This window comes from Cibotium barometz, chromosome 29 (assembly GCF_041138505.1).
Source record: "Cibotium barometz isolate CiBa-2024 chromosome 29, ASM4113850v1, whole genome shotgun sequence".
NCBI lineage: Eukaryota > Viridiplantae > Streptophyta > Polypodiopsida > Cyatheales > Cibotiaceae > Cibotium > Cibotium barometz.
In genome coordinates, this window is record NC_141074.1 from 17,184,896 (window position 1) to 17,211,510 (window position 26,615).

A 26,615-nucleotide genomic window follows, 5' to 3' on the forward strand; every position below is an offset into this window, starting at 1 on the left:
GTCAAACATCAAGGTGATTACACCTATATTGCACTTTGTCCATTTTTAGTTTTGATTGTGTGGGATATTGTGTTTATAGCAAAACGGGATGTGGACATTATATAGGTATGTCTTCTTCTATGTGTATGGCGTCCTCTATGCGTGTCACAATTTCAAAAGAGCAAAGTTAGCCTAGCCTACCACCATACCATGGAAGACAAGAAAGAGCGCATTCTGTGGGATGTACGTAGAGTTGTAGCGTTTACCAGCAAAACCAAGGAAAAGTTGGTTGGCAGCCTTTGCGCAGCGCATACATGCTCGTTGTTGGTAGGATGAATTCTCTACTAAAAAGAGTGTCGGAGAGGCGCAGTGGAGTCTGTTATCGAATGGTGGTGGGGGTAGATGAAGAAACATCATAATATATTGTATTATATGTACATTAACGTAGGTTGACAAGTCCCAGCAGACACCGCGCGCACTTAATATATATATATTCGCGGCAGGCTATACATGATCCTCAGCTAAACTTGCCACCAGTGGCCGCATTCATTGCTCGCTCTCGCTTGTTGTTGTTGTAAGTCAATACACTACTTCTCTTCGTGATTTTCTTTCTCTTGTTCTAACGTTAAATCGCGAGTGCATCGCGCCCTTGATGATGATTGTAAGCTTAATAGCTGGCCCTTCCGCTTTGCAGGCTATCATGGTGGTGATCATAGCGGCGTTTCTGCTCCTAATTTTGGCCAATGCGGCGGCGGACTCCCCTCCTCCTCCCTACAAATACGTCTCTCCACCTCCTCCTCCTCATCCATACAGATACGAATCTCTCCTCCCCCCTCCTCCTCCGCCTCATAAATACCACTCCCGTCCTCCACCTCCGTATGAGGATGAGTCTCATCGTCCGCCGCCGCACGTGTATAAGTCCCCGCCCCGCCCTCATGATGTGCCATACGTATACGAATCCCCGCCTTACGGCGAGTTCAAAGCGGTGGTGAGAGGGAATGTATACTGCGACATTTGCAAGGACGGCAAGATCAAGAAGCCTCTCAAAGGTAACGCCACGCCACGATACTTAAGCACGTATATTAATTGTGCGGATCATGGAGATTGATAGATTGATAGAATGTGGGCAGGCGTGAAGGTAGGCGTGTTCTGCGGCAACGGCAAGTCGGAGGAGTCTTTTTATGGCACAACGGACGTAAGGGGCGGGTTTAGGGTGGAGCTTGCTGCATTCGACTACCGGAGAAGGGGCGGGGGAGAGTCTTGCCGGGCCAAGCTTATCTCGCCTTCCTACGCCACCTCCTGCACGCTGCCCACGAATCTCCATGGCGGCCAATCGGGCGCTCATCTCCACATCAAGTCAAGAACTGAACACGAGGTGGTGCTCTTGGCCGGCCCCTTCGCATACGCCTCCCCTCTCAAGTACGACATTTGCCATCACTCTGGCCACATGTACGGCACGCCACCGCTGTACCGGCCACCCTCGACTCCTCCGCACAAGTACCCTAAATATGAATCTCCTCCACCTCGGCCCTACGAGTACAAACACAAATCGCCACCTCCTTTACACAAGTATGAGTCTCGGCCACCTCCTTTACACAAGTATGAGTCTCCACCACCTCAGCATGAATTTCCAACGCCACGTCCGTATAAGCACGAATCTCCACCTCCTTTATACAACCATCATGAATCAGCTCCACCCCCACGTCCGTATTATAAGCATGAATCTCCACCCCCACGTCCATACAAGCATGAATCTCCACCTCCTTTATACAACCACCATGAATCTCCAGCCCCACCACGTTCTTATACGCATGAATCTCCACCTCCTTTATACAACCATGAATCTCCAGCCCCACCACATTCTTATAAGTATGAATCTTCACCTCCACGTCCGTATAAGTATGAGTCTCCACCTCCTCCCCCCCACAATTCCGAGTGTACTCTTCCTCCTCCTCACAAATATGAACCTCTACCTCCGCCCCCCCATGGGTATGAGTCTCCACCTCCTCATCCCTACAACTATGAATCTCGACCTCCACCCCCATACAAGTATGAGCATCAACCTCCTCCCATCTACAAGTATGAATCACCTCCTCCACCACCACACAAGTATGAATCACCTCCTCCGCCACCACCGCACAAGTATGAGTCTCCACCGCCTTCACCCTACAAGTATAAATCTCTACCTCCACCCCCATACAAGTATGAGCCTCCACCTCCTTCCCCCCACAAGTATGAAATGCCACCCCCATCCCCATTCAAGTATGGGTCTCCACCTCCTTCCTCCTACAAGTATGAAACACCTCCCCCATCCCCATTCAAGTATGAAACACCTCCCCCATCCCCACACAAGTATGAGTCTCCACCTCCTACTCATTACAAATATGAATCTCCTCCTCCTCCTCTCCCACACAAGTATCATTCTCCACCTCCTACTTTCTACAAGTACGAATCTTCTCCTCCTCCCCATATACAAGTATGAGTCTTCTCCACCACCACCCTTCAAGTATGACCTTTGACATACCACCATTAGCACACACAAAAAGATAACCATTTTTATTGACGGGTTTCCATAAAAGATGACTTTTACAATTCGTGTGTACACGAATGAAAATATACTCCACCGCCTACTTTCTACAAGTACTCCACCTCAATAAAAGGACGAGTCTCCTCTCCATGTCTCCATGTCCACCCTTCAAGTATGAATATCCTTTAGCACCCTTGACATGCCATTATTAGCGCATGCGTGCGTGCGCACACACACACACAAATATTCCCTTCATAGCTCTTTCCTAAAAACAAGCCTTTGAAAATTTGTATTTACAGGAATGCAATACTTCTTCTTCACTTACTTGATAAAGCATTTAGTATTGGAAAGAGAAACACTTGGATTCCAAATATTATGTGAGATATTTTAAGAGAACCACCATGCCAACTATACGAGATTTATATTTCTCTCACCAAGGTGCTTCTTTTAATGCATAAGTTTATCTTGTCAACTGCAAAAATAAGTTTATGCACATCTCAATTTAACCATTATTCAAATATAATGTAAGACTTTCTCATGTATATGAAATCTCTTAGCATGACTGAGTACACACATAAAGAGCTTCACTATTACATACATACTCTTAGTTGTGAGAAAGATAACTCATGTATCCATCCACTACTTTTTTACAAATATTCTTGTGGTGCTAAACTTGATGGTGGAGTCATTAGGAAATGTAAAATAAGCTTGGAACAAGTCAATCTCTTAGATAATGCTAAGTATAATCAAATGACTCCCTCAGAAGATTGTTAAATGCAAAGCAAGCTCAAGCAGATGTCAACTCCATGGCAAAATCAAGCATAAGAAGTAAATACTAACTCCTTGTTCCCAAAGCCACTATTTTTGGTTTTTAGTTTTCATTTTAGTTTTTTTTAGAACTTCTTAAAGTGCGAGAGAAAAAATAAACAATATAAAATTTATGAAGTTCAACAAGTAATTAAATAATATCACAAATAAGTAAGATTCTATTTGGTATTATTCTAAATTTTTAAATATCATGCAAGTTAGTTTAGATCTTTCTTAGAAAACTAAGTCTCCTCAATCTAAGAGTCAAAAAGAAATTAGGACCTAAGAGACAACTTTGAGACTAGACCTAGCATATTGTAACAAAAAGCTTAGCAAGCATTTCCTCACAAACTATATTGCTGGCCTTTTAAAATAACAAGACATTTTTTTCTCAAATTGTAAGATGTACCAATTGCAACTTTCGCTATCTTCTTGCTATGGACCCTACCAAAAAAGTTTAATTAATATGTATTCTTGCTATCTTCTGTTTATGGACCCTACCAAAAAAGGTAAGTGAATATATTTAAGAAATGTGTAAAAGCATATGATCACTCACACATAAACATAGAGAGAGAGAGAGAGATTTGTTTCTATGAGGTGGCATGTGCATTCAGACTCTTCTTAGAATGTGAAATAGGAGATTAGTGCATTCAGAAGTGTGAATCACCTCCTCCACCACCACACAAGCATGAGTCTCCACCTCCTCCTCATCACTACAAATATGAATCTCGTCCTCCTCTACGACACAGGTATCATTCTCCACCTCCTACTTTCTACAAGCCATTTCTTAGCCTAGGAAAAATATTTGAAATAAATCAGTTTCCGTGGTAAAAAATATTTTAACAAGGGCCAAGTCTAAGGTGTGCACATTTATTAATTTAAATTTGGCTAAGGTTATTTGGTCTAAAGTTATAAACCATTTTTTGGCAATACCACAGTGGATTTGGGAAAGTGGAAAATGGTAAACCATACATGGCATTGGATATGTGGAAAGTGGTAAGAGGTTTTGGGAAAAACAAGTGCACCTTATACTAGTGTTGTGTACCTTGTATTGGAGAGGTGGAGAGAGGAAAGAGGTTTTAGGCAAAACAAATGTTGTGCACCTTGTATTAGTTAAAGTTGGTATTTTTGGCCCATGCATTAGACTAAGTTCATTTTTGGAAAGATGTCAAAGAGTAGATTCCCAATTTGCAATCTCTGACAAATTTTGATTTGATTTGCAAAAATTTGACCATTATGGCATTTCTTAGAGGGCTCGTTTTGAGTCCAAATTTTGCCTAATGTCCTGCGGTATATTTTTTATTTATTCAAATAGAGACCTTGCACATAAAAATATGTAGATTTATATGATAAAGAATCCTAAATTTGACAATAAAGAATGATTGAAGGAACTATGTGATTTTAGAGAGAGATACTTTTTAGGAATCAATTGAAGTCAAAAGAGAAAAGTAAGTGTCTTGAAATAAATCCTTGAAAATAGAATATAAAATTAGTAATTTAGAATTATAAAACTCTTATTAAACCCTAGTTACCACCTAGAAATTTTATAGAGAGAGTAGCCATTTTTCTAGCTTTTAGTTCAAGAAAGAGTGAATATTAAATTACCAAAGAAAAGGGCAGTAATCAAGGATTCATCTAAGACTTTAGATTTGAAATCCTTTTCAAATTAACTCTTTTACACTAAAGGTATCCCCAAATCAAATTAGCCCAAGTTTTCCTCCCACCTCACTCATCCCTCAAGGCTGTTGGATCAATCAAGTCTCCCTCTCCAAGGTAAGCACTTTCTTGCTTTCTTCATGGTTTCATGTCTTGTTCCAAGCTTTCATGGAAAGCTTGGACATAGTTTTATGTGAGCTTCTCTCACTTCCCCTTTCTTTCTGAGAGTCAAAAAGAAATTAGGACCTAAGAGACAACTTTGGGACTAGACCTAGGATATTATAACAAAAAGCTTAGCAAACATTTACTCACAAACTATATTGCTAGCCTTTTAAAATAAGAAGACATTTTTTTCTCAAATTGTAAGATGTACCAATTGCAACTTTCTCTATCTTCTTGCTATCGACCCTACTAAAAAGTTTAATTAATATATATTCTTGCTATCTTCTTGTTATGGACCCTACCAAAAAAGGTAAGTGAGAGAGAGACAGACAGAGAGACATAGAAAGAGAGAGAAGGTGAGAGAGAGAGAGAGAGAGAGAGAGAGATAGAGATAGAGAGATAGAGAGATTTGTTTCTATGAGGTTGCATGTGCATTCAGACTCTTCTTAGAATGTGAAATAGGAGATTAGTGCATTCACAAATGTGAATCACCTCCTCCACCACCACACAAGTATGAGTCTCCACCTCCTCCTCACTACAAATATGAATCTTCTCCTCCTCTGCCACACAAGTATCATTCTCCACCTCCTAATTTGTACAAGCCATTTCTTAGCCTAGGAAAAGTATTTGAAATAAATTGGTTTCTGTGGTAAAAAATAATTTAACAAGGGCCAAGTCTAAGGTGTGCACATTTATTAATTTAAATTTGGCTAAGGTTATTTGGTCTAAGGCTATATAAACAATTTTTTGGCAATACCACAGTGGATTTGGGAAAGTCGAAAGTGGTAAACCATACATGGTATTGGAGATGTGGAAAGTGGTAAGAGGTTTTGGGCAAAACAAGTGCACCTTATATTAGTGTTGTGTACCTTGTATTGGAGATGGAGAGAGGAAAGAGGTTTTAGGCAAAACAAATGTTGTGCACCTTGTATTAGTTAAAGTTGGTATTTTTGGCACATGCATTAGACTAAGTTCATTTTTGGAAAGATCTCAAAGAGTAGATTCCCAATCTAAAATCTTTGACAAATTTTGATTTGATTTGCAAAAATTTAACCATCATGGCATTTCTTAGAGGGCTCGTTTTGAGTCCAAATTTTGCTTAATGTCATGCTGTATATTTTTTATTAATTCAAATAGAGACCTTGCACATAAAAATGTGTAGATTTATATGATAAAGGATCCTAAATTTGACCATAAAGAATGATAAATATGACTTTTACAATTCGTGTGTACATGAATGCAAATATACTCCACCTCCTACTTTCCACAAGTATGAATCTCCTCCTCCACCTCAATAAAAGTACGAGTCTCCCCTCCATGTTTCCATGTCCACCCTTCAAGTATGAGCGTGCGTGCACACGCACACACACACACACACACACAAATGCCCTTCATAGCTCTTTCCTAAAAACAAGCCTTTGAAAATTTGTATTTACAATAATGCAATACTTCTTCCTCACTTACTTGATAAAGCATTCATTATTGGAAAGGGAAACACTTGGATTGAGAAAATTATGTGATATTTTAGAGAACCACCGATGCCAAGTATATGAGATTTATATTTCTCTCACCAAGGTTTTTCTTTTCATGCATAAGTTTATCTTGTCAACTATAAAAATAAGTTTATGCACATCTACATTTAACCATTATTCAAATATAAGATATTTAACTATTTAATACTTTCTCATGCATATGAAATCTCTTAGCTTGAATAAGTATACACATAAAGAGCTTCACTATTACATACGTACTCTTAGTTGTGAGAAATATAACTCATGTATCCATCCACTACTTTTTTACAAAAACATTTGTGGTGCTAAACTTTATGTTGGAGTCATTAAGAAATGTAAAATAAGCTTCAAAAAAGTCAATCTCTTAGAAAATTCAAAGTATAAACAAATGAGTCCCTCAGAAGATTGTTAAATGCAAAGCAAGCTCAAGCATATGTCAACTCCTTTGCGAAATCAAGCACAAGAAGTAAATACTAACTCCTTCTTCCCAGAGCCACTAATTTCTATTTTTGGTTTTCTTTTTAGTTTTTTTTAGCACTTCTTAAAGTGCGAGAGTAAAAATAAATAATGTAATGTTTATGAAGTTTCAACAAGTAATTTGATTAAATAATATAACAAATAAGTAAGATTCTATTTGGTATTATTCTAAAATTTTAAATATCATGCAATTTAGTTTATTTCTTTCTTAGAAAACCAAGTTTCCTCAATCTAAGAGTCAAAAAGAAATTACGACCTAAGAGACAACTTTGAGACTAGACCTAGGATATTATAACAAAAAGCTTAGCAAACATTTACTTACAAACTATATTGCTGGCCTTTTAAAATAAGGATACATTTTTTTCTCAAATTGTAAGATGTACCAATTGAAAATTTCACTTTCTTGCTATGGACCCTACCAAAAAAGTTTAATTAATATATATTCTTGCTATCTTCTTGTTATGGACCCTACCAAAAAAGGTAAGTGAATATATATAAGAAATGTGTTAAAGCATATGATCACACACACACACACAAAGATTTGTTTCTATGAGGTCGCATGTGCATTCAAACTCTTCTTAGAATGTGAAATAGGAGATTAGTGCATTCACAAGTGTGAATCACCTCCTCCACCACCACACAAGTATGAGTCTCCACCTCCTCCTCACTGTAAATATGAATCTCCTCGTCCTCTGCCACACAACTATCATTCTCCACCTCCTACTTTCTACAAGCCATTTCTTAGCCTAGTAAAAATACTTGAAATAAATTGATTTTCAAGGTAAAAAATAATTTAACAAGGGCCAAGTCTAAGGTGCACACACACACACACACACACACACACACACAAAATGCCCTTCATACCTCCTTCCTAAAAACAATCCTTTGAAAATTTGTATTTACAGGAATGAAATACTTCTTCCTCACTTACTTGATAAAGTATTAAGTATTGGAAAGGGAAACACTTGGATTGAGAAAATTATGTTATATTTAAGAGAACCACCCATGCCAAGTATATGAGATTTATATTTCTCTCACCAAGGTGCTTCTTTTAATGCATAAGTTTATCTTGTCAAAACTGCAAAAATAAGTTTATGCACATCTAAATTTAACCATTATTCAAATATAAGATATTTAACTATTTAATACTTTTTCATGCATATGAAATCTCTTAGCTTGAATAAGTATACACATAAAGAGATTCACTATTACACACGTACTCTTAGTTGTGAGAAATATAACTCATGTATCCATCCACTACTTTTTTACAAATATTCTTGTAGTGCTAAACTTTATGTTAGAGTCATATTAAGAAATGCTAAATATAAACAAATGACTCCCTTAGAAGATTGTTAAATGCAAAGCAAGCTCAAGCATCTGTCAACTCCTTGGCAAAATCAAGCATAAGAAGTAAATACTAACTCCTTCCCAAAGCCACTAATTTCTATTTTTGGTTTTCTTTTTAGTTTTTTTTAGCACTTCTTAAAGTGCGAGAGAAAAAATAAATAATGTAAAATTCATGAAGTGTCAACAAGCAATTTGATTAAATAATATAACAAATAAGTAAGATTCTATTTGGTATTATTCTAAATTTTTAAATATCATGCAAGTTAGTTTGTATCTTTCTTAGGAAACCAAGTCTCCTCAATCTAAGAGTCAAAAAGAAATTAGGACCTTAGAGACAACTTTGATACTAGGCCTTGGATATTATAACAAAAAGCTTAGCAAACATTTACTTACAAACTATATTGCTGGCCTTTTAAAATAAGAAGACATTTGTTTTTCTTAAATTGTAAGATGTACCAATTGAAACTTTCACTATCTTCTTGCTATGGACCTTACGAAAAAAGGTTAATGAATATATGGACCCTACCAAAAAAGGTAAGTGAATATATGTAAGAAATGTGTTAAAGCATATGATGATCATAGAGAGAGAGAGAGAGAGAGAGAGAGAGAGAGAGAGAGAGAGATTTGTTTCTATGAGGTGGCATGTGGATTCACACTCAGGTGGATGCAAAAGATTACAAGAATTTGACTTTGATATTATGTATAAATCAGGGAAGGAAAATGCAACTCCCCTTGGACAAAAGGCTTCCTTGTTTGCCACCATAACAATAACTTCCAACCTGATACCCATAAAAATTAAGGAGAATATTGAAACATATAGATTATTTCCCCTAATAATTATCTTGTTGATGCAAGAGAGCAAGACAACTCAATAATTAAGTAAGGTTCAAGGGTTACAAACTTGAGGATGGATGCTTGTATTATAATAATCATTATGTGTTCTGAGCAAAGGTGAATTAAAGAAACAGACTCACGATGATAGGGATCACCTCCTCCACCACCACACATGTATGAGTCTCCACCTCCTCCTCGCTACAAATATCAATCTCCTCCTCATTTGCCACACAAGTATCATTCTCCACCTCTTACTTCTATAAATATGAATCTTCTCCTCCAACCGCATACAAGTATGAGTCTTCTTCACCTCCACCCTTCCAGTATGAATCTCCTCCACCTCCTTTGATATACCACCATTAGCACACACAAAAAGATAACCATTCTAATGATGGGTTTTCATAAAAGATGACTTTTACAATTTGTGTGTACACAAATGAAAATATACTCCACCTCCTACCTTTTATAAGTATGAATCTCCTCCTCCACCCGTATAAAAGTATGAGTCTCCTCCACGTCTCCACGTCCACCCTTCAAGTATGAATATCCTTTAACATCTTTGACATGCCATCATTAGCACACACACACGTGCGCGCAAAATGATATTCATTGCCCTTTCCTAAAAACATGGCTTTGAAAATTTATATTTAATTGACAAATGTAAAAATAATTTTACGCACATCTCAATTTAGCCTTTTTTAAAACATAAGATATTTAATTATGTAAGACTTTATTATGCATATAAAATGCCTTGGCATCACTAAGTATATACATAAAAGAGCTTCACTAATTATGTAAGGCTTTATCATGCATATGAAGGGTGGTTGTACAATGAGATTCTTCACTTTGGTGCACCTTCCACGGTATTCTTCACTTTGGTGCACCTTCCACAGTATTTTATAGCAAAAAACACTCATTTTTCACAAAAAAAGTGGCTAATCTCACCCAGTTCTGGCCAAGGAGTTTAACATTGAGATCTTCTAATGAATCATCACACCCTTAGTCATCATATGGTCCGATCGAAAATAAAAAAATTCAAATACCAAATGGAAATTTCAAATGCTGAATTTCTTACGTCATAAATATAGTGTATATGGCATGTCCCAAATTTGAATAAATACACAATATAATCTTAAAATGCTAATAACTTGCTTATTTTAAATCCAATGCCATCCCCACTTTGCACATGTTAACCAAGGGTACATGGGAATCCAAACATTAATTCCACACACTTGGACCACATCAACACTAAGTGAAGGGAGCAAAAGGAGCCATGATTAAGTAACATATAATAACGAAGCCAACCGAGTGTAAGCAATCAAGGTCATGCACGCTATGGAGTAGCTATGGACTTAAGGCAACATACCCTATGTGTGAATGCTTGCCTAAGCAAGATAGGATTAACTCTAGTGTGTTGTAATCTTGCCTAAGCAAGATAGGATTAACTCTAGTGTGTTATAATCTTGCTAAAAACTACACTTTAAGTTATAACCCAAGAGATGGCGGCACCCAAAAATCAGTGAAGTTAAAGACTAATAAGTGACTTGTATATAAGTGAAGCTGTCTAAACGAGAAAGGGAAATTCCCTTGGGTTGGATTAAAACCCTCTTGCCTCTTGTGCTCTTGCTCTTTAGCTCTATGCTCTCTTACCTCTTTTGGTATAGTGTTATGCTCATGTGTGTGGATGTGAGAGTGCATGGGTCTCTTCTTCTCTCCCATATGTCTTTCCATTGATACTAGTGAGAGTGTGAGGAGAGGGCTACCATCTTGAAGCTACCTTTCTTGGAGCTCTTCAACCATGGGAAGTCCTAAACTCAACATCATAGACAACTCACATGGTGATAATGGGAGACTATCTTCTTAAGTGCTAGCTTGTTGTTTGCAATGCGGTTGCCACTTCTCCAAGATGATGGGTAAGCATCCAAGTTCCCCACAACAAGAGAAAGGTAAGTACATTCCACTTGGTTAATCTTGTGCGAGAGAGTGTGGTGCATTTAAGCTTTCCATTGGTGCTGCTATAAAGGAGCATAGTTAATTTGCGTGCATACTTGATTAGAATTCTTGTGTTGGGTTTGTTTCTCTTGCTACATTGTGAAGGGTGGTTGCAAGATGAGGGTACTCACTTTCGTTCACTCTCTCTAAAATTGGGACATTGACGCAACTCAAGCGGAGTATCTCAATCTTGATATTGCCCATCAATTAAACATGACACATGTCTCCCAAGACTAAAGCCCCATGTCTCGATTGAGATACCAACTAACGCCACGCCAGTAGGTTCGGGTTTCAAGTCACCATCCATGTCACCAATACATGTCACCACCACATCGTTATCTCGATCGAGATATGTAGGCCACTCGAATCCACATCAATGCCACAGTGATCCCCCTCGACTTGCCCGCTCATATGTACATTTAGCATATTCATTGATGCCATCTCCACCGTCCACGTATCTTGAATGCGATAAGGAAATATCATCTTGACCATTGATGTATCTCGTTCAAGGTATGGGGATGTGATCTCATCTGTTTTCATATATCTCATTCAAGATACCAAGATGCAATCAAAGCCATTTAAAAACCTCGATCGAGATACATCTACACAATCCAATTTGTCCATTCGCACTGATTCCAAGATGCGATACCAACCGCTTACATATCTCAATCAAGGAATGAAGTCGTATCGCGACAGTCAAACATACCTTGATCGGGGTATTCGCTCAAAATCTAAGCTGTCCATGTATCTCAAACGAGATACCTATTTCAAATTAGAGTCATCGATCACCACACCAACCTTAAAATCAAATGCATATTTTGGCCATTTGTCTCACTAACCCTAAAATCATGCGTACATCCGGGAGTTAATCTTGCAAACCCTAAAATACATGCCACCGAACCTCAATCGGGGTTATGAAACCAGAAAATTTTTTTTCCCCTCATTCTCTCATGTCGTCCTTGCTCTCTTGATTTGGATCAACAATTAGTGGTGGGCTCATAGTGTTGTTTTATAACTTTATTAGTCCTACCTAGCACTAAGCATTGGACCTTTCACATTGGCCTTTCACATTAACCTGCACATTTGTGTTAGGCTTATGTTCTAGCATGGAGGGCCACGAGGAGGGCCACTCGTCTATTGTGGACCTCATCGTGGAGATAGACTGCAAGTTGGTGGCTATCCATAGGATTGCTACTATAGACACACCGTCTACATTACATATTGTGTCAGACTTGGAGGAGATGCTCTCATCCCTTTGTAGCCTTCACGATATTTTTTATGTAGATGAGTGGATAGCTCACCATCGCATTGCTCCTATGTCACATGGCCTGACATACCGTCAGGTTTATGAGCTTGTTCCGATTAGGGATGGAGGCTACTTAGACCTTTTCCTCCTTGATAGCCGTGGGATGCAACCTGGGGCGGGGAAGCCCCTTACTATTTTATGTTGTTCGCATCCTGTATGGTGGCACATATCTATAGTCAATATGTTGCTGCATATGGGAGGATGCCGAAAAACCGCCAGAGTCCCATATACTTTGCAAAGCAATTATATGCGGAGTTTGTCCTAGGGGAGCAAGTGGATTACACTAGCCATCGGCTCGGTAGTGATGCTGGTCGAGGTCATCTCCAGGTTTAGGGTAGGCGGCCTCCACCAACCCTTCGTGTAGCTGCTAGAGGTCCTACATTGTTTGTGCCTTTGTCTACATTCGAGGCACTTGGCGCCCAAGTGGGTATCGACATATAGAGTACCACGGAGAGCATCCAACATGTGGTGCGCATGTTTTCACGATAGATACTGAGACAGATATCGAGGTCTTTACACATTTATTACTTCTTAAGGTTTTTCATAGTCATTTGTTTACATGTTTATATTTACTTTTCTATATTCTTAAAATGTGCGCGGCATGGTTGATTGTTTCATGTAGGGTTCCACACCTACCTGTGAGAGACTCACTCAGGAATTGCTAGAGGCGAGAGTGAAGATCGACCGTCTTAGATCAGCATTGCAGACAGCAAAGGCAGCCACTGCAAAGGCATACCATGCGAGAGTTTTACATCTAGCAGGTATGTCTCTTTTGTGTGTAAAAGAGTTATAATTAAGGTCTAAAGTTATAAATTTCTTTAAGTAATACCTAATGAGAGACTAATAAATTATTTATAGGCTTTACTTTTTGAGTAGGACCGGACTGAGGTAGAGAGTACTAGAGCTAAGGTGGAGCAGCACATGATTATGGATAGGATTGTGCAGCACAGGTCAGAGTAGTTAATGCTGCATGTTCAAGAGTTCCGTAGATCTTCTGACATGACAGTACCGTACTTGCCTCTATATCCACAGCCTATTACATAGAGGTTTTCCAATGACCTCTCTTAGGATGCACCACCATATCCACAGTACCGTACTTGCCTCTATATCCACAGCCTATTACATAGAGGTTTTCCAATGACCTCTCTTAGGATGCACCACCATTCCTCCGCGATGCTTGTTGTGCTCTATGCCTCAAGAACATTGACAATACTCGTGGATATGCTATGGGATGTGGATATTTTTTCCATTTGTCTCTTGCATCACCCAAGAGCTAGTACGCTTCTCGACATGTCCCTCTTTCTAAGCACGCATCGACCTAGCGACATACAAAGTTTTCGGCATTGACGATCTTCACCCAGGCTTCGCTCGAGTAGATGTTAGGACTAGCATGCCACTTGATTTTATATAAGCTCTACTAACTTAAGACTCAATGGCCACTTATGAGGACATAGATGAGCCTGAGGTGCCTCCAAAGATTGAGTGGAGTGCACACGAGTTTTATGCATACCAGAGAGTCCTTTAGGAGAGCTAGCTCAGAGTACACGAGTGTGTGGGTGGTGTTGGTCCTAGTGGCACCTCGGGTGATGGTGCTGGTAGCAATGCTGCTTCACATAAGTAGTGTGTCGTTATAGCAGAGGAGCTTACACACGTAGAGTGGTAGGCATGGATCATTGACGATTATAGATTTTGGGTTTACAGATAGAGATGTCTTGCAGTAGCATGGCGTAGAGAGAGGAGAGGGCTATAGCAGCAACTTATGGGACTCGTGAGCTCCCAGCACCAACTTATGATCATGCCTTTGAGGCAGACCTCCCCGCAGATATTCGATGACCCTCATAGCCAACACAACCTCCATGATGTGCACAGTAACCTCGATATGCACGTCGACCCCACCAGACAGGGATGATGATTTTGATTGGGTTCCCATTGATAGCTCACTTACATTGTACTTAGATTTATTTGCAGTGACTAACCTTAAACTAGTTGGGATAACTCATTTTCATTATGCCTTGATCTATTGAGTTAGTGGTTAAACCCATAGTAGCTGGGTTAGCTCTCATTTTGATGTACTTAGTTGATTTTTATATCATTATATGAGTTTTTTCATTATTTAGGATCATTGCATTTTAGTTGATGTTCATGGTTTTCTGATTTTTTTAACACTTTGGCTATCATATTGTTTGTTGAAAATCACCATGCCATCGTACCCAAACGTGATCTGATGTGGTGACTATACTTTGCGAGCATGTGAGAGGGACCCACCACCACATGCTCGCAAAGTTTGGTCACCATCAGAGCATGTTTGGATTAGCAATTAGCGCCCAGTGTAGACTTTTCAAGTCTCTTAGTGCTTGAGAGGCCATAGAAAATCCCGCTCTTCTCCATCCCATCATACCTAAACATGCTCCGAATGGTGACCAAACTTTGCGAGCGTGTGGGGGTGACCCACCCCGACATGCTTGCAAAGTTTGGTCACATCAGAGTATGTTTGGATAAGCAATTAGTGCCGAGTGTGGATTTTTCAAGTCTCAGTGTGCTTGAGAGGCCATGGAAAATCCCGCTCTTCTCCATGTGATCGTAACATGCTCGCAAAGTTTGGTCACCATCGGAGCATGTTTGAATTAGTAATTAGCACCCAGTGCAAATTCTCACATGCTCACAAAGTTTGGTCACCACTCATCGGAGCATGTTTGGATTAGCAATTAGCAGCCAATATCGATATCTCAAGTCTCCTAGTGCTTGAGAGGCCATGGAAAATCCCTCTCTTCTCCATGTGATCTTAAAGTTTGGTCACCATCAGAGTGTTTGGATTAGCAATTAGCGCCTAGTGCGGAATTTTCAAGTCTCTTAGTGCAACCCACCCCCACATGCTCACAAAGTTTGGTTACCATCGGAGTATGTTTGAATTAGCAATTAGCGCCCAATGCGGATGTTTCAAGTCTCTTAGTGCTTGAGAGGCCATATAAAATCCCGCTCTTCTTCATGCCATCGTACCTAAACATGCTCCGATGGTGACCAAACTTTGTGAGCATGTGGGGGGGACCCGTCCCCACATGCTCGCAATGTTTGGTCACCACCATCAAAGCATGTTTCGATTAGCAATTAGTACCCACTGTGGATTTTTCAAGTCTCTTAGTGCTTGAGAGACCATGGAAAATATTGCTCTTCCCCATGCCATCGTACCCAAACATGCTCCGATGGTGGCCAAACTTTGTGAGCATGTATGAATGAATGTGAAGGATGCTCGGGGGAGAGGACTATCTGTATCCATGCATCTCCCATCCTCTTGAGGCACAATGTGACCAATCACCATCCATACATGCTCCATAGAAGCATGCAAAAAATCGTGTGTAAATCGTGGGGGCCGCCACGCACGTGCTCTTGATGGAATGTATGCCCAAGGTGCCAGGTACTGTGTCACAATCATGGGAGACTCTATGGTCAATCATGCCACCATCCACATGCCAAAAAAATCTCTTCACAATCCAAGAATCACGTTTGGGATATGTGATGGTGCACTCCTGCACAAATGTTGGGAGCACCACTCAGTCACGTGGCCTGCATCTCTAAACCGCTCAGCATCCAACCGCTAGTTGATGACGTCTCAAATCACTTTTCACACACGCGCCCACACCATCATGCTCTCCCTTCCTGCCGTGACCAGTCTCAAAGAATGACCAAATCACTGGGATCCTAGACTGCACATGCCACCTATAAACCCATAAAACAAAGTCTTAGTTATTGTTTTCTTTAAGATGTTCTAGTGAATTTAGTTTAATTACAAATCTAAGAGAACTATAAGTACTACATGTAGAGCCAATAGAACTGTCGTGGATGACTTGAACTGTGTGCAAAGCCATCTGACCAAACCCATCACAACTAGCCACGTGTGATCCCAGAATCTTGTAAAAAATCATGGAGACAAAAACAGTGTTGCACAAAATGTGCATCATGTGAACGATCACCACTGATATAGAAATGATACTCTTGAATAATGACATGAGCCTCGGGGGTACTCGCTATCCCGTCTACATGTGCCTCTGCATGTTGATAGCTAATGTGCACCATATCAGCAACCTAGTGAGGTAAAGAAGAGAGACAATTAGGACACAAAAAATCAAATAAGTAATATAGCTCAAAAACGAAACAAATATTATGAAATTTAACCATTATCTACTCGAAGAAGTAATACTTAGATTGTATCTCCTGAAAGGTTTGAAGGTGTAGTTCTCTGCAAAATCAACCACAGAGATGACCACACTAATAGGAAATTGTTATGTGCACATTATATGTGCATATACTAGGAGGCTAACCCACCCTAGGCATGTGAGCATGTGAGCATGATCTAGTTGGGCAAGGGTTAGGTCTAACCTTGGGTTGAGGTTAGGGTTAGGCAACCAAGGGTCACACATGAAAATGGAGAGTCAAGAGTCACTTGAGGGCTCTCCTTTATAATAGGGACATGGGGCACTCTCAAGGGATGTTCTCTTGTGTAGAGCATTGTGTCTACTCTCTTGCCATTTCATGCTAGAGCTATATGCTGCTGGAGTGAAATCATATCTCTTAGTGGTATGGGACACCAAGGTAAGGTATGTGGTACTTCATTGTATTTATGTGTGCACCTTTGGGCTCGGGAGTGGTCGAGTGGATGGGTATATACTTGGTTTATGCATAGTTATTAGCTAGAGAGATCTTTAGGGTTTTAACAGTGGTATTAGAGCAGTCTCTAGTTAATTTTTTATGTTTTTCTCCTCTTATTTTTCTCTCATTATTCTAAAATTTTAGCATTTTTTAAAGTAAATTTTAACATTTACTAAGAAAAAATATTATTTTTTGGTTTGTTTTGGTGGACTATGCGTTGGGAACATTAATATGACGGTCGAAACGCGGTGCTTCTCAACTTGGATGGACGTATCGATGTTGTGGGGAAATTTCGTGGGTAAAAATGCTATTTTTCTCTATTCTTATGGTTAAAATAAGCATTTTATGGATTTTTTACCAAAATACCGCACATGCTATTGCAGGTATTTTTTTGGTCGAAAGGATTTCCTAATTTCTAAAAATTTTAGGAATTTTTCCTACTTATTCCAGAATTTTAAGAGCATTTTATGGTAAAAGAGGCATTTTAATGCATTTTTTACAGGTTTCCCGCAGGCATGCTATCAATTTTCTATCTATTTTCTGCTGAATTTTAGTAGGAGGCAGCATATTAATGCATTGGGTTCTCTTCCATGTGCACGACATAGTTTCAATATCTCAAATCTGAATTTCCCTTCATTTTTTCTCTCCTGCGTGTGAACACCTCATAGGTGGGAATATTTTTTATTAATACTAATCATAATTAAGGAATGATTAGTGTAATCAAGATTATGCATTAATCTCTCTGTTAACAAAGAAGAGTAGAGAGGAAGGAGATGGTGGAAGGGAAAGAGGGTGTGGAGGTGTAGAAGGGAAAGAGGAAGGGAATGCTTCCCCCTCTCCCTCTCGAATTCACGCGCAAGGGGGGTTGCTGGCCGCCGGTGCATAGCGCCCCCCACCCCCTCGGGGCCATTTTCTTCAAAAAGAAAATTTTTAAAAGCTTTGAGAAGCTTTGATTAAAGCTTTATAACCTTTTATTAAAGCCTTTTTAAAAAAAGAGGAAAAACATTCTTCATATTCAAATATGTTGAGCCCTTTGGCCTTTGGGGTCCAAAATTTTTTTAATCTTCCGTATTTCAGAGTTTTTTATCTTTTCATTTTCCGCAACCCTCGGCTATCTGCATTCCGGGGTGACCATTCGGATTCTGGAATTTTTTGACCGTTCATATCCTAATGCATTTAGGGTACAATAGAAATTTAGAATTTTTTCTTAAAATTTTGTGAAAAATTAGACAAGGTTATTTCCAATTTTTAGAATATCTAGGTTTGTCGATCGGCATGTGTTGTGTCTGTTTGGGCACCCGTACCGTTAGATTTCCTTTAAAAATCTAATTTTTTTTCCAAAAAATTAGTAATTCTACAGATTTTAATTGGATTTGAGAATTGTCGGTCAGAATTAAAAAATTTCATGATCGATGGGTTCTCGGGGTAATTTTTTTAATAATTACCAAACTTAGAAAAATTCTAGAAATTATTTTATAAATCATAGAAATTGGTATTTTTGAAATATGAATTGTATTTTGGTAAATTTTACTACTTAAAATTTTTAGAAAAAATTAGATTTGGAGTGCCATAAGATAGAATTTGGTGGATTTCAAAATTAGTAAATTTTGAGGCCTTAGAAAAATAGGAAACATTAGGGAAAAATCATGATACTTTATTTTTCTCAAAATTTTAATATTTTCGGGGGGTTATTTAGTGTTGGAGTACATTTTTCTACATGGTGACATTAGATAGATGCGGGTTATTCACATATAACTAATGTGAGTGTGCCTCATATTTGTAGTTGTTTTCGTTTGGATTAATTCTAGACGATGTTTCCATGATTTTTTACCATAAAGCATTTTTTCTTATGTGCAGTTAGTTCTAGCGAACTGTTTTGTTAGATCATTTTGTTTAAAAGTGGGCAAGTGAAGTTAGTTCGAGTGAATCGTGATTTTTGAAGAACTTTATTACCATGCCTCATATTGACTTCTCAATCAATATAATAATGTCGATGAGATGAGTGATTATCCCAACTCGAGGGAAGATTTTAAATTCCAAGTTGAAGAGGAGAAGGCTGTTGGAAAGAGTGACTTTTTGGAAGTACAGAGAGTCTAGAGGCAACTATTGCCAAATGCCATGACAAGATGAAGTAACTGAAGATGCAAATTTTGACTTTGCAAAAGCTCTTTTGGCAGCACGTCCTACTCCTTCCAAAGCAGTTGCTCCGTCGTTTGTACCAAAAGTGTACGGCGGTGAAAAAAAGGACACATGAATGTGTAGATGCCTGGCTCAATAGGTGGACTACACATTTTTCCTTTCATCCATTCACTGATGCGCAAAAGCTGCAGATGGCACAGGGGTTATTGAAAGGAAAGACATTAACTTGGTGGAAGGATCTTAAAGAAGATTCCATTTCTACCACTTGGCAAAGTTTCGAGGAAGCTTTCAAAAAAGAGTTTGTCTAACCAGAGGATGAGTTCAAAATAATTGCCAAGCTTGTTAAAAATAGCATGGGAAATCAGTCCTTTGACAATTATGTACAGAGGTTTAGAGAATTGGCAGCCAAAGCCAAGTTTGATGATGGGATTTTCATCAATGGTCTAGCTCATGACTGTCAGGTACGAGGTAAAAAAATGCAAGGTGAAAACAACTGAGGATGTTCTTCAAGCAGCTTAAGTTTTTCATAAGACTATGGTCAACGCCAACACTTCAAAACCATCATCTAATGAAAAGAAATCCACGTTCACTTTTTCAAATAGTGGACAAAAAAGAAAGTTGTTTTTCACACCAAAACCGAAAATTCTGACAACACCAACAAGAAGTAGAAATTTGTGAGCAAGGATAATATCACATGTTTCAAATGAAACGAAAAAGGACACACAAAGAAATTATGTCCTTTGAATGGAGCTAAAGCACCTTCGACATCTAGACAAAAGGCAGCACCGAAGAAGTTTATACTAAAGAAATTTGTGCACATTACAGAACTTCAAGGTAAATTTTGTAAAGTCAATATTAGGCATCTTTGAAAATCTATTGGGCATGGTATTTTTCTATACGATCCTCTCATCTTTTTGTTGCTTTACTAGGGAAAATACACTGAAATCTCCTATTGGAATTTTCTTCTATTTTATCCCTAATGTTTAAGGCACATTTCTTTTTAGACATTCATCAACTTAGTCTGAGACTCTCTCTCTAGAATAAGATCATACCAGTCTTAACTTCCTCCTTTTCTTGGACTCATTATGGTGATAAGAAGAGTTATATTTAAATTCCACCAGATGGAGATAGTTTAACCATTTCTTTATTCTCGTCTACTAAAAGCTCTGAGACTATTCTCAATGACACAATTTATCCATCAATCTTAGTATCCTATAAGGTAATCCATGAAGTTAGAAAATCTCTTAGCAATATCCATTTGCAGTGAAAGTTTTCTCTACTAGAATCAAGTGTGCAACTTTAGTCAGTCTGTTGACTGCTACAATTATAGAATTATAAGGCTAGAACTTAAAGGCAATCTGTGTAAAGAAGGGGGCTTGGAATTAGATTCAAAGAGAACCCATGGGCATGGTTATGGCCCGTGCAAGTGTAGAGGCCCAACATTAATGAGTGTGAAATGGGGACAAGTATATAAGTGAATATTGTACATACCTTTACCAACATACTTTTATCACTCATGAATTGATGCTTCTTGGAGCTTCATGATTCTTGGCTATGGTGGTACTCCCTTGAGTGCATGTGGTATTCCATCATGAGTGCATGTGGTACTCCATTATGAGTGCAATCTTCTCTCTTTCTTTTCCCCATCATTACAGTGGTATCAGAGCCTTGTCTTTGATCCATGATTTCTAAAAAAAGTTTTTTTTTGGCATTTTCTTGATTTTCTTTGGAATTTTCATGATTTTGATTGAGTTCTTGATCAAGAAATGGGGCATGGGGAGTGTGGAATGCTTGGATCATCTTGAATTTTTGATTTGGGTAAAGTTTTGGGTCATGGGTTGTGGCCAAGGACCAATTTCTGAGAGGCAGCCGCCCTAAAATTTGAAAGGGAGGATCAAAATTGAGGGAAATTAGTGGCTAATCTTGATTAATCTTTGCCTAATACAAAACGTTTTTGATTAGCCCCTTCATCTTCACATGTCTGATTTTTGAGGGAAATAGGGTTTCCTTTCTTTGCCATTGATGATCATTTCTTTAGGGATTTGATGGAGCTTTCCATGATCTTTCAAATGAGCCTAGGAATGTTGCTTATGCTTGAGGGAGTGTGGAGATTTGTTGCTTACCGTTTGATTCCATTTTTCTGTGATTTCTGCATAAGCTTACCCTAATCCTAGCTTAGTAACAACATGACAAGAGAGCAACGTTGAAGCATGACATTGCATCGCATTTTGCTGTGAATCGCAGTCTATTTAGGCAGCCATTTGAGGCGAAACGCAACAGTTTTCAGCACACCATTTGAGACTATTTGAGGTGATTTCACCTTCATGCACCTGGCTAAGCTTAGCCTAGGCTTAAGCTTTGACTGAATCAACCATTCAGCTGTTTTCAGTGCATAGTAGGCAATATCTAGGTGCATATTCAGCGCACAACTGAAGCAAAGGAGCGCCGGCTGCTGCTGTGGATGCATCTTTGTAAAGCTATGGAGATCAACAACGTTTTGCTGCTGAGAAGACATGGATGGGCTACACATAAGATTACCTTTTGTGTGAGGAGAGTTCTTGAAGCTACAAATTGGAGTTCTTGAACCATTGCCATCCCACCCAACTTGTGCCTAGAATTGGACTAGGTATGAGGGTGGGAAGGCTTGTCCGAGAGATCGGCAAGCATAATGCTCTTCTCTGACATACAATCGAATCTATTGCAAGCATGCTGAGGCTATGGTAGCCATTGATCACTTGATTGGATATGCCATGGATGTTTGCTAGTGGTCAAGCATAAAGGTCACATGAACAAGCATATGCCTTTGATGATGATCATTTGGGGCATTAGATCATGAGTGGATATTGGGAAATTGCTTTTATATTTTGGTTGAGATTTGGCCAAATTGCAGGGAGACTATGGCAAACGTTTTGTGAAATTGATGCACTCTGTAGTGGACAAAGAAGTGCAATTCAATCGCTACTCACGCAAGATCTCTCAAGGGCCTTTGGAATTCTTAAAAGGGTCTCAAAAGGTGGTTCCAACTAGCTATCAAATGGTGGACTCGGACACTATCTTAGGGTACAAAGTGGACATGTCTGCTGTTAGGCTGAAAACCCTAATTGAGTCAAAAATGGTGCAGACTGAATTGAAGGTGATTACATAGCTTGAGAACACTACTAAAGAGCTTCCCAAAGAGCCAACAAATTCTCAATTCCGTGATCGTTTCTTCTCATCAAAACGAATGTGGTAGGCCTTTGATCTTTCAATTCTGACATTGGTGGCACCAATGTCAGAATTCTGACATTGATCTTTCAATTCTGACATTGGTAGCACCAAAAACCCTCATTTGGTGCCATGGTGATTATTTAGAAGAGGGAATGCCTTTACATAACATGAGTGATCACATGGTGAATGAGAGAATGTCATGGCACACAAGTGGAAGTACACAAGTTTCTTTGAAGCACATTACTTTGGATATACTAAAGGTTACTATCACCGAATCTATGAAGGATGCACAAAGGGATATTTTCTTCCAAAACAGTGAGTTTTTGAGGCGAAACAGTGAGCATATACAACAAAGCAATGTTCTCATGGAGAAAATGTTCAACGTCATGAATAAGGACTTCAAGAAGCTTGGTGATGGGCTAAATGAAGTGCAAAGGTGTGTGAAAAAGATTGATACTTCCCTTGATAGGACAAGAGGCTGGTCACAACCACAAAGGTCATTTCCAAATCCATCATCATCTTGTAGGATTAATCGGCATGGAAAGGTTGAAATTGAGTGGAAACTTCCAATGGGTACGCTCAAGGTATGAAGACAGCACTTCAAGAGAACCCAAAAGAAGTTTCTCATGTTGATTCACCATTGCCAAAGCCTTATGGAAAGGAAGGAATGCATAGGCAAGATTCGATAGAGTCAAAACAAAAGGAAATAGCCATAATTTCCAATGAAGATAACAAAGATAAGTATATGATGAGGTCATACATTCCAAGTTACCAAAGTCCTTGACAAAGGATGAATTTGTGGATCGTATGATTTCTACTCCTATTGGAAGCCTATGGTTCAAGAATGGTGAATCATTTGTCGAAGCTTTGTCCTCTTTTGATGGGGAAGGAGTCACTTGTATACAGCTCAAGGAATGGATTCGCAATTGGGATGCCTACTTTTGTGCATTTCCATGCAATGAGGGAGACAAAGTGAAGCAAGTGACATGCAAATTTGGAGGCAAAGCTAGACAATGGTGGCTGCAAGTTATGCATGAGTATAAATGGGATTGGGCAAATTTAGCCTATGAAGTGGTACAAAACTTTGTGGCTACTCAAGAGCAATTGAGCTTTAAGGAAAAATGCATCCCATTATTACATGTGGATTCATTGCCTAAGTATGCCAAGGAATATTGGTACCTTTCCTTCTTTGTGCCTAACATTGAGGAGAACGAGATCATAGGTGGATTTATGCAAAAATTGGGCAAGGAGTTCATGCAAGTGGTCCAATGCATCATGAATATTGACAATGACATTTTTCTTAATGAGATCATGTTGTTAGTGGATCTCTTCTACAAGCCTACCCCATCTATATATGGGTTTTCTACTAGGAGTTCACTTCAGTCCACGTTCACTTCAGTCCACATCTCTTATTGGAAGCCATTGCTTAGGAGACACTTCAAATGATGCCAGAGATGCTTAATGATTTGTGTCAAGTGGCTTCAATGCATGTATGGATAGCTGAAAATGAACCAGTGAAACAGGGCTCCATGAAGATGCAAGTGTTGATGGGAAAGATGAAGAGCAAATGCATGGATATCTTCTTGGAGAGAATTATATGGATAAAAATGAATGCAATGAAACTCTTCTTGATGAAGGAGAAAACTCTCATGAAGATCTTCATGGAGTTGCATTGCATGAGGGATTTGTGGTTGCCAACCATGAAGATGTGGCATATGATATGGATTCACAAAATTATGGTGTAGATGAAAGTAATACTGAATGTGGTTGATGGTGATCCTTGTGGTGACATTTATGAGGAAAATACTTTGGGTAATGATGATGATAATGCTTTGGTTCATGGAAGTGATTCATGGGTGGACTTTGATGGTGGATCATTGGTTGATGATGACACTTCCAACCATGACGTTTCATATCCATTTGATCCCGGTGTACATGGAAAGATGCTTGATGTGGATTCATTTCCATATGATCTGGGTGGACACCATGCATTGCCACTTGAAGCGCAGAGGGATTTCCATATGATCCGGGTGGACAACTTGCATTGCCACTTGAAGCGGATGGATTTCCATGACCCGCGTGGATACATTGCCATTGAAAGAGGAAGGGTCTCCTTTTGAATCAGGCATCTTTGGAAGTCAAAATTATTGATGGGGTCACCTATTTCCTTATGCTTGAGTCTTCATGGAATAAGTACAGCCGTATGGTGTCTTTGGACAGCTATATGCTCCTTTAAAGATTTTATTGCCTTGAAGACGTGGAAGGACATACTTGTAGGTATAAGTACCTTAACGGCTTGTAAGGACATACCTACGCATGTGATATGAAGGATGCCATTGCTGTAAATTTACTGTATGGACAGCCATGTCCATTGGTGTACTTCACCACTCATCAATCAACACTCAAAAGGACTCCGTGGGCTTATGGATATCATAGAGATCAGTCCATATGTACATCAAATAAGTGGACAGCTCTATGTGGAGTTCTTTTGTGTGAGGCACTTTTGGAGATGCAACAAATGTACTTCTGCATTCATGAGGGACATCAAGAAGATTCCAAACAGCCCATACATTGCTCCATACGTGGTTTCGAGGACGAAACCTTTGGGTGGGGATGGTTTGTAATTAAGGGGGCTTGGAATTAGATTCAAAGAGAGCCCATGGGCATGGTTATGGCCGGGCAAGTGTAGAGGCCCAACATTAATGAGTGTGAAATGGAGCAAGTATATAAGTGAATATTGTACATACTTGTACCATACTTTTACCAACATAATTTTATCAATAAGTTGATACTTCTTGGAGCTTCATGCTTCTTGGCTATGGTGGTACTCCCTTGAGTGCATGTGGTACTCCATCTTGAGTGCATATGGTACTCCATCATGAGTGCATATGGTACTTCATCTTATGAGTGCAATCTTCTCTCTTTCTTTTTCCCATCATTACAATCTGATATTGAAATCCATACTTATACACTTCTATTTCATTGTAAAAGTATTAGGGGATGCAATTTTGTAGGCAATTTTACTATTTCTACTCTTTCTACTTTAATCCTTTTGATAGATAAAGCATTGATGAACATGGTTTAGTACATCATTTTTTAGTCTTTGCCAAAAGAAATTCCTCTTGACCATCATGAATGTCTTCACATATCCAGGATGTCCATAGCAGTTGGCCTATCGTGGTCAATCCCATTAGGAAAAATTTAGACTCACAAAGGGCCCCGTAAGAAATGCTATGTCATCTTTTTCTTAAAAAATGGGTTGATGGTTAAACTTTTGCAAATAAAATCAAAATTTATTGGAGATTGTAGATTTGGGAATGTACACTTAGAGATCTTTCCAAATGATACATAGCATGATGGGTAATTTTGCATATTCAAGAAGTTTCTAAAGAGTATGTTTGTGAATGACTATGCATTGAAGATCAATGGTATTGTGGAATCCCTTGCATCTATTGGTATTTCAGTATAGATGATGATGATAAGGTGGAAGTCTGTCTATATGGTCTCGGGCCACAATACAAGGCATTCAAGACGTCTATTCAGACTCGAGAAAACATTCCCAATTTCATGGATTTGGTATCTATGTTGATTATAGAAGGCATTCACGACATGCTGCATAACAAACAACCTTTCATTATCCTCATTATTTCTGCTTGAGGAGGATGCATAGTTGTTTTGCTGCACTTTCCCATTTTGCATGTCAGCCTGCTTCTTATAACATTCTGCCTGCACATGTCCAGGCTTACCACAATAATAGCATTCACGTGCATCATTATATTGCCTTTGCCAATTTCCACGGCCTATTTGACTCCCCCTGCCTCTGAATTTGCCTCTTCCACCTGCGTGTTGTTGTTGTTGTTGATTCTGGGACTGTTGTTGTTGTTGCTGCTGGCCATAATTCTGATTACATGTTTTACCTTTGGCCTTCCTTCTTCAAAAACAAATTGTTTTAAGTTGGGGAGAGTCCCAACAAAAATCCTTTGATATGCTTAAGCATATTATTACACATACCCCTGTGCTTCAATTA

The 26,615-nt window shown here is 39.1% G+C and overlaps 1 protein-coding gene across 1 annotated transcript; it reads left to right on the plus strand.

Moving 5' to 3' along the window:
* The first annotated feature begins 433 nt into the window (after positions 1-433).
* LOC147621918 (uncharacterized) lies at positions 434-2,579 on the plus strand. The gene is made up of 3 exons (XM_086823646.1): positions 434-553; positions 674-1,028; positions 1,110-2,579. Exons 2-3 carry the CDS (start codon positions 680-682, stop codon positions 2,459-2,461), a joined length of 1,701 nt encoding a protein of 566 aa, XP_086679772.1. The 5' UTR covers positions 434-553; positions 674-679; the 3' UTR covers positions 2,462-2,579.
* The last annotated feature ends 24,036 nt before the right edge of the window (positions 2,580-26,615 follow it).

Coding starts and splice junctions, on each gene's coding strand:
- LOC147621918 (XM_086823646.1), top strand. CDS start 680: ATGGTGGTGATCATAGCGGCGTTTCTGCTCCTAATTTTGGCCAATGCG. Junction 1,029..1,109: donor GATCAAGAAGCCTCTCAAAG/GTAACGCCACGC, acceptor GAATGTGGGCAG/GCGTGAAGGTAGGCGTGTTC.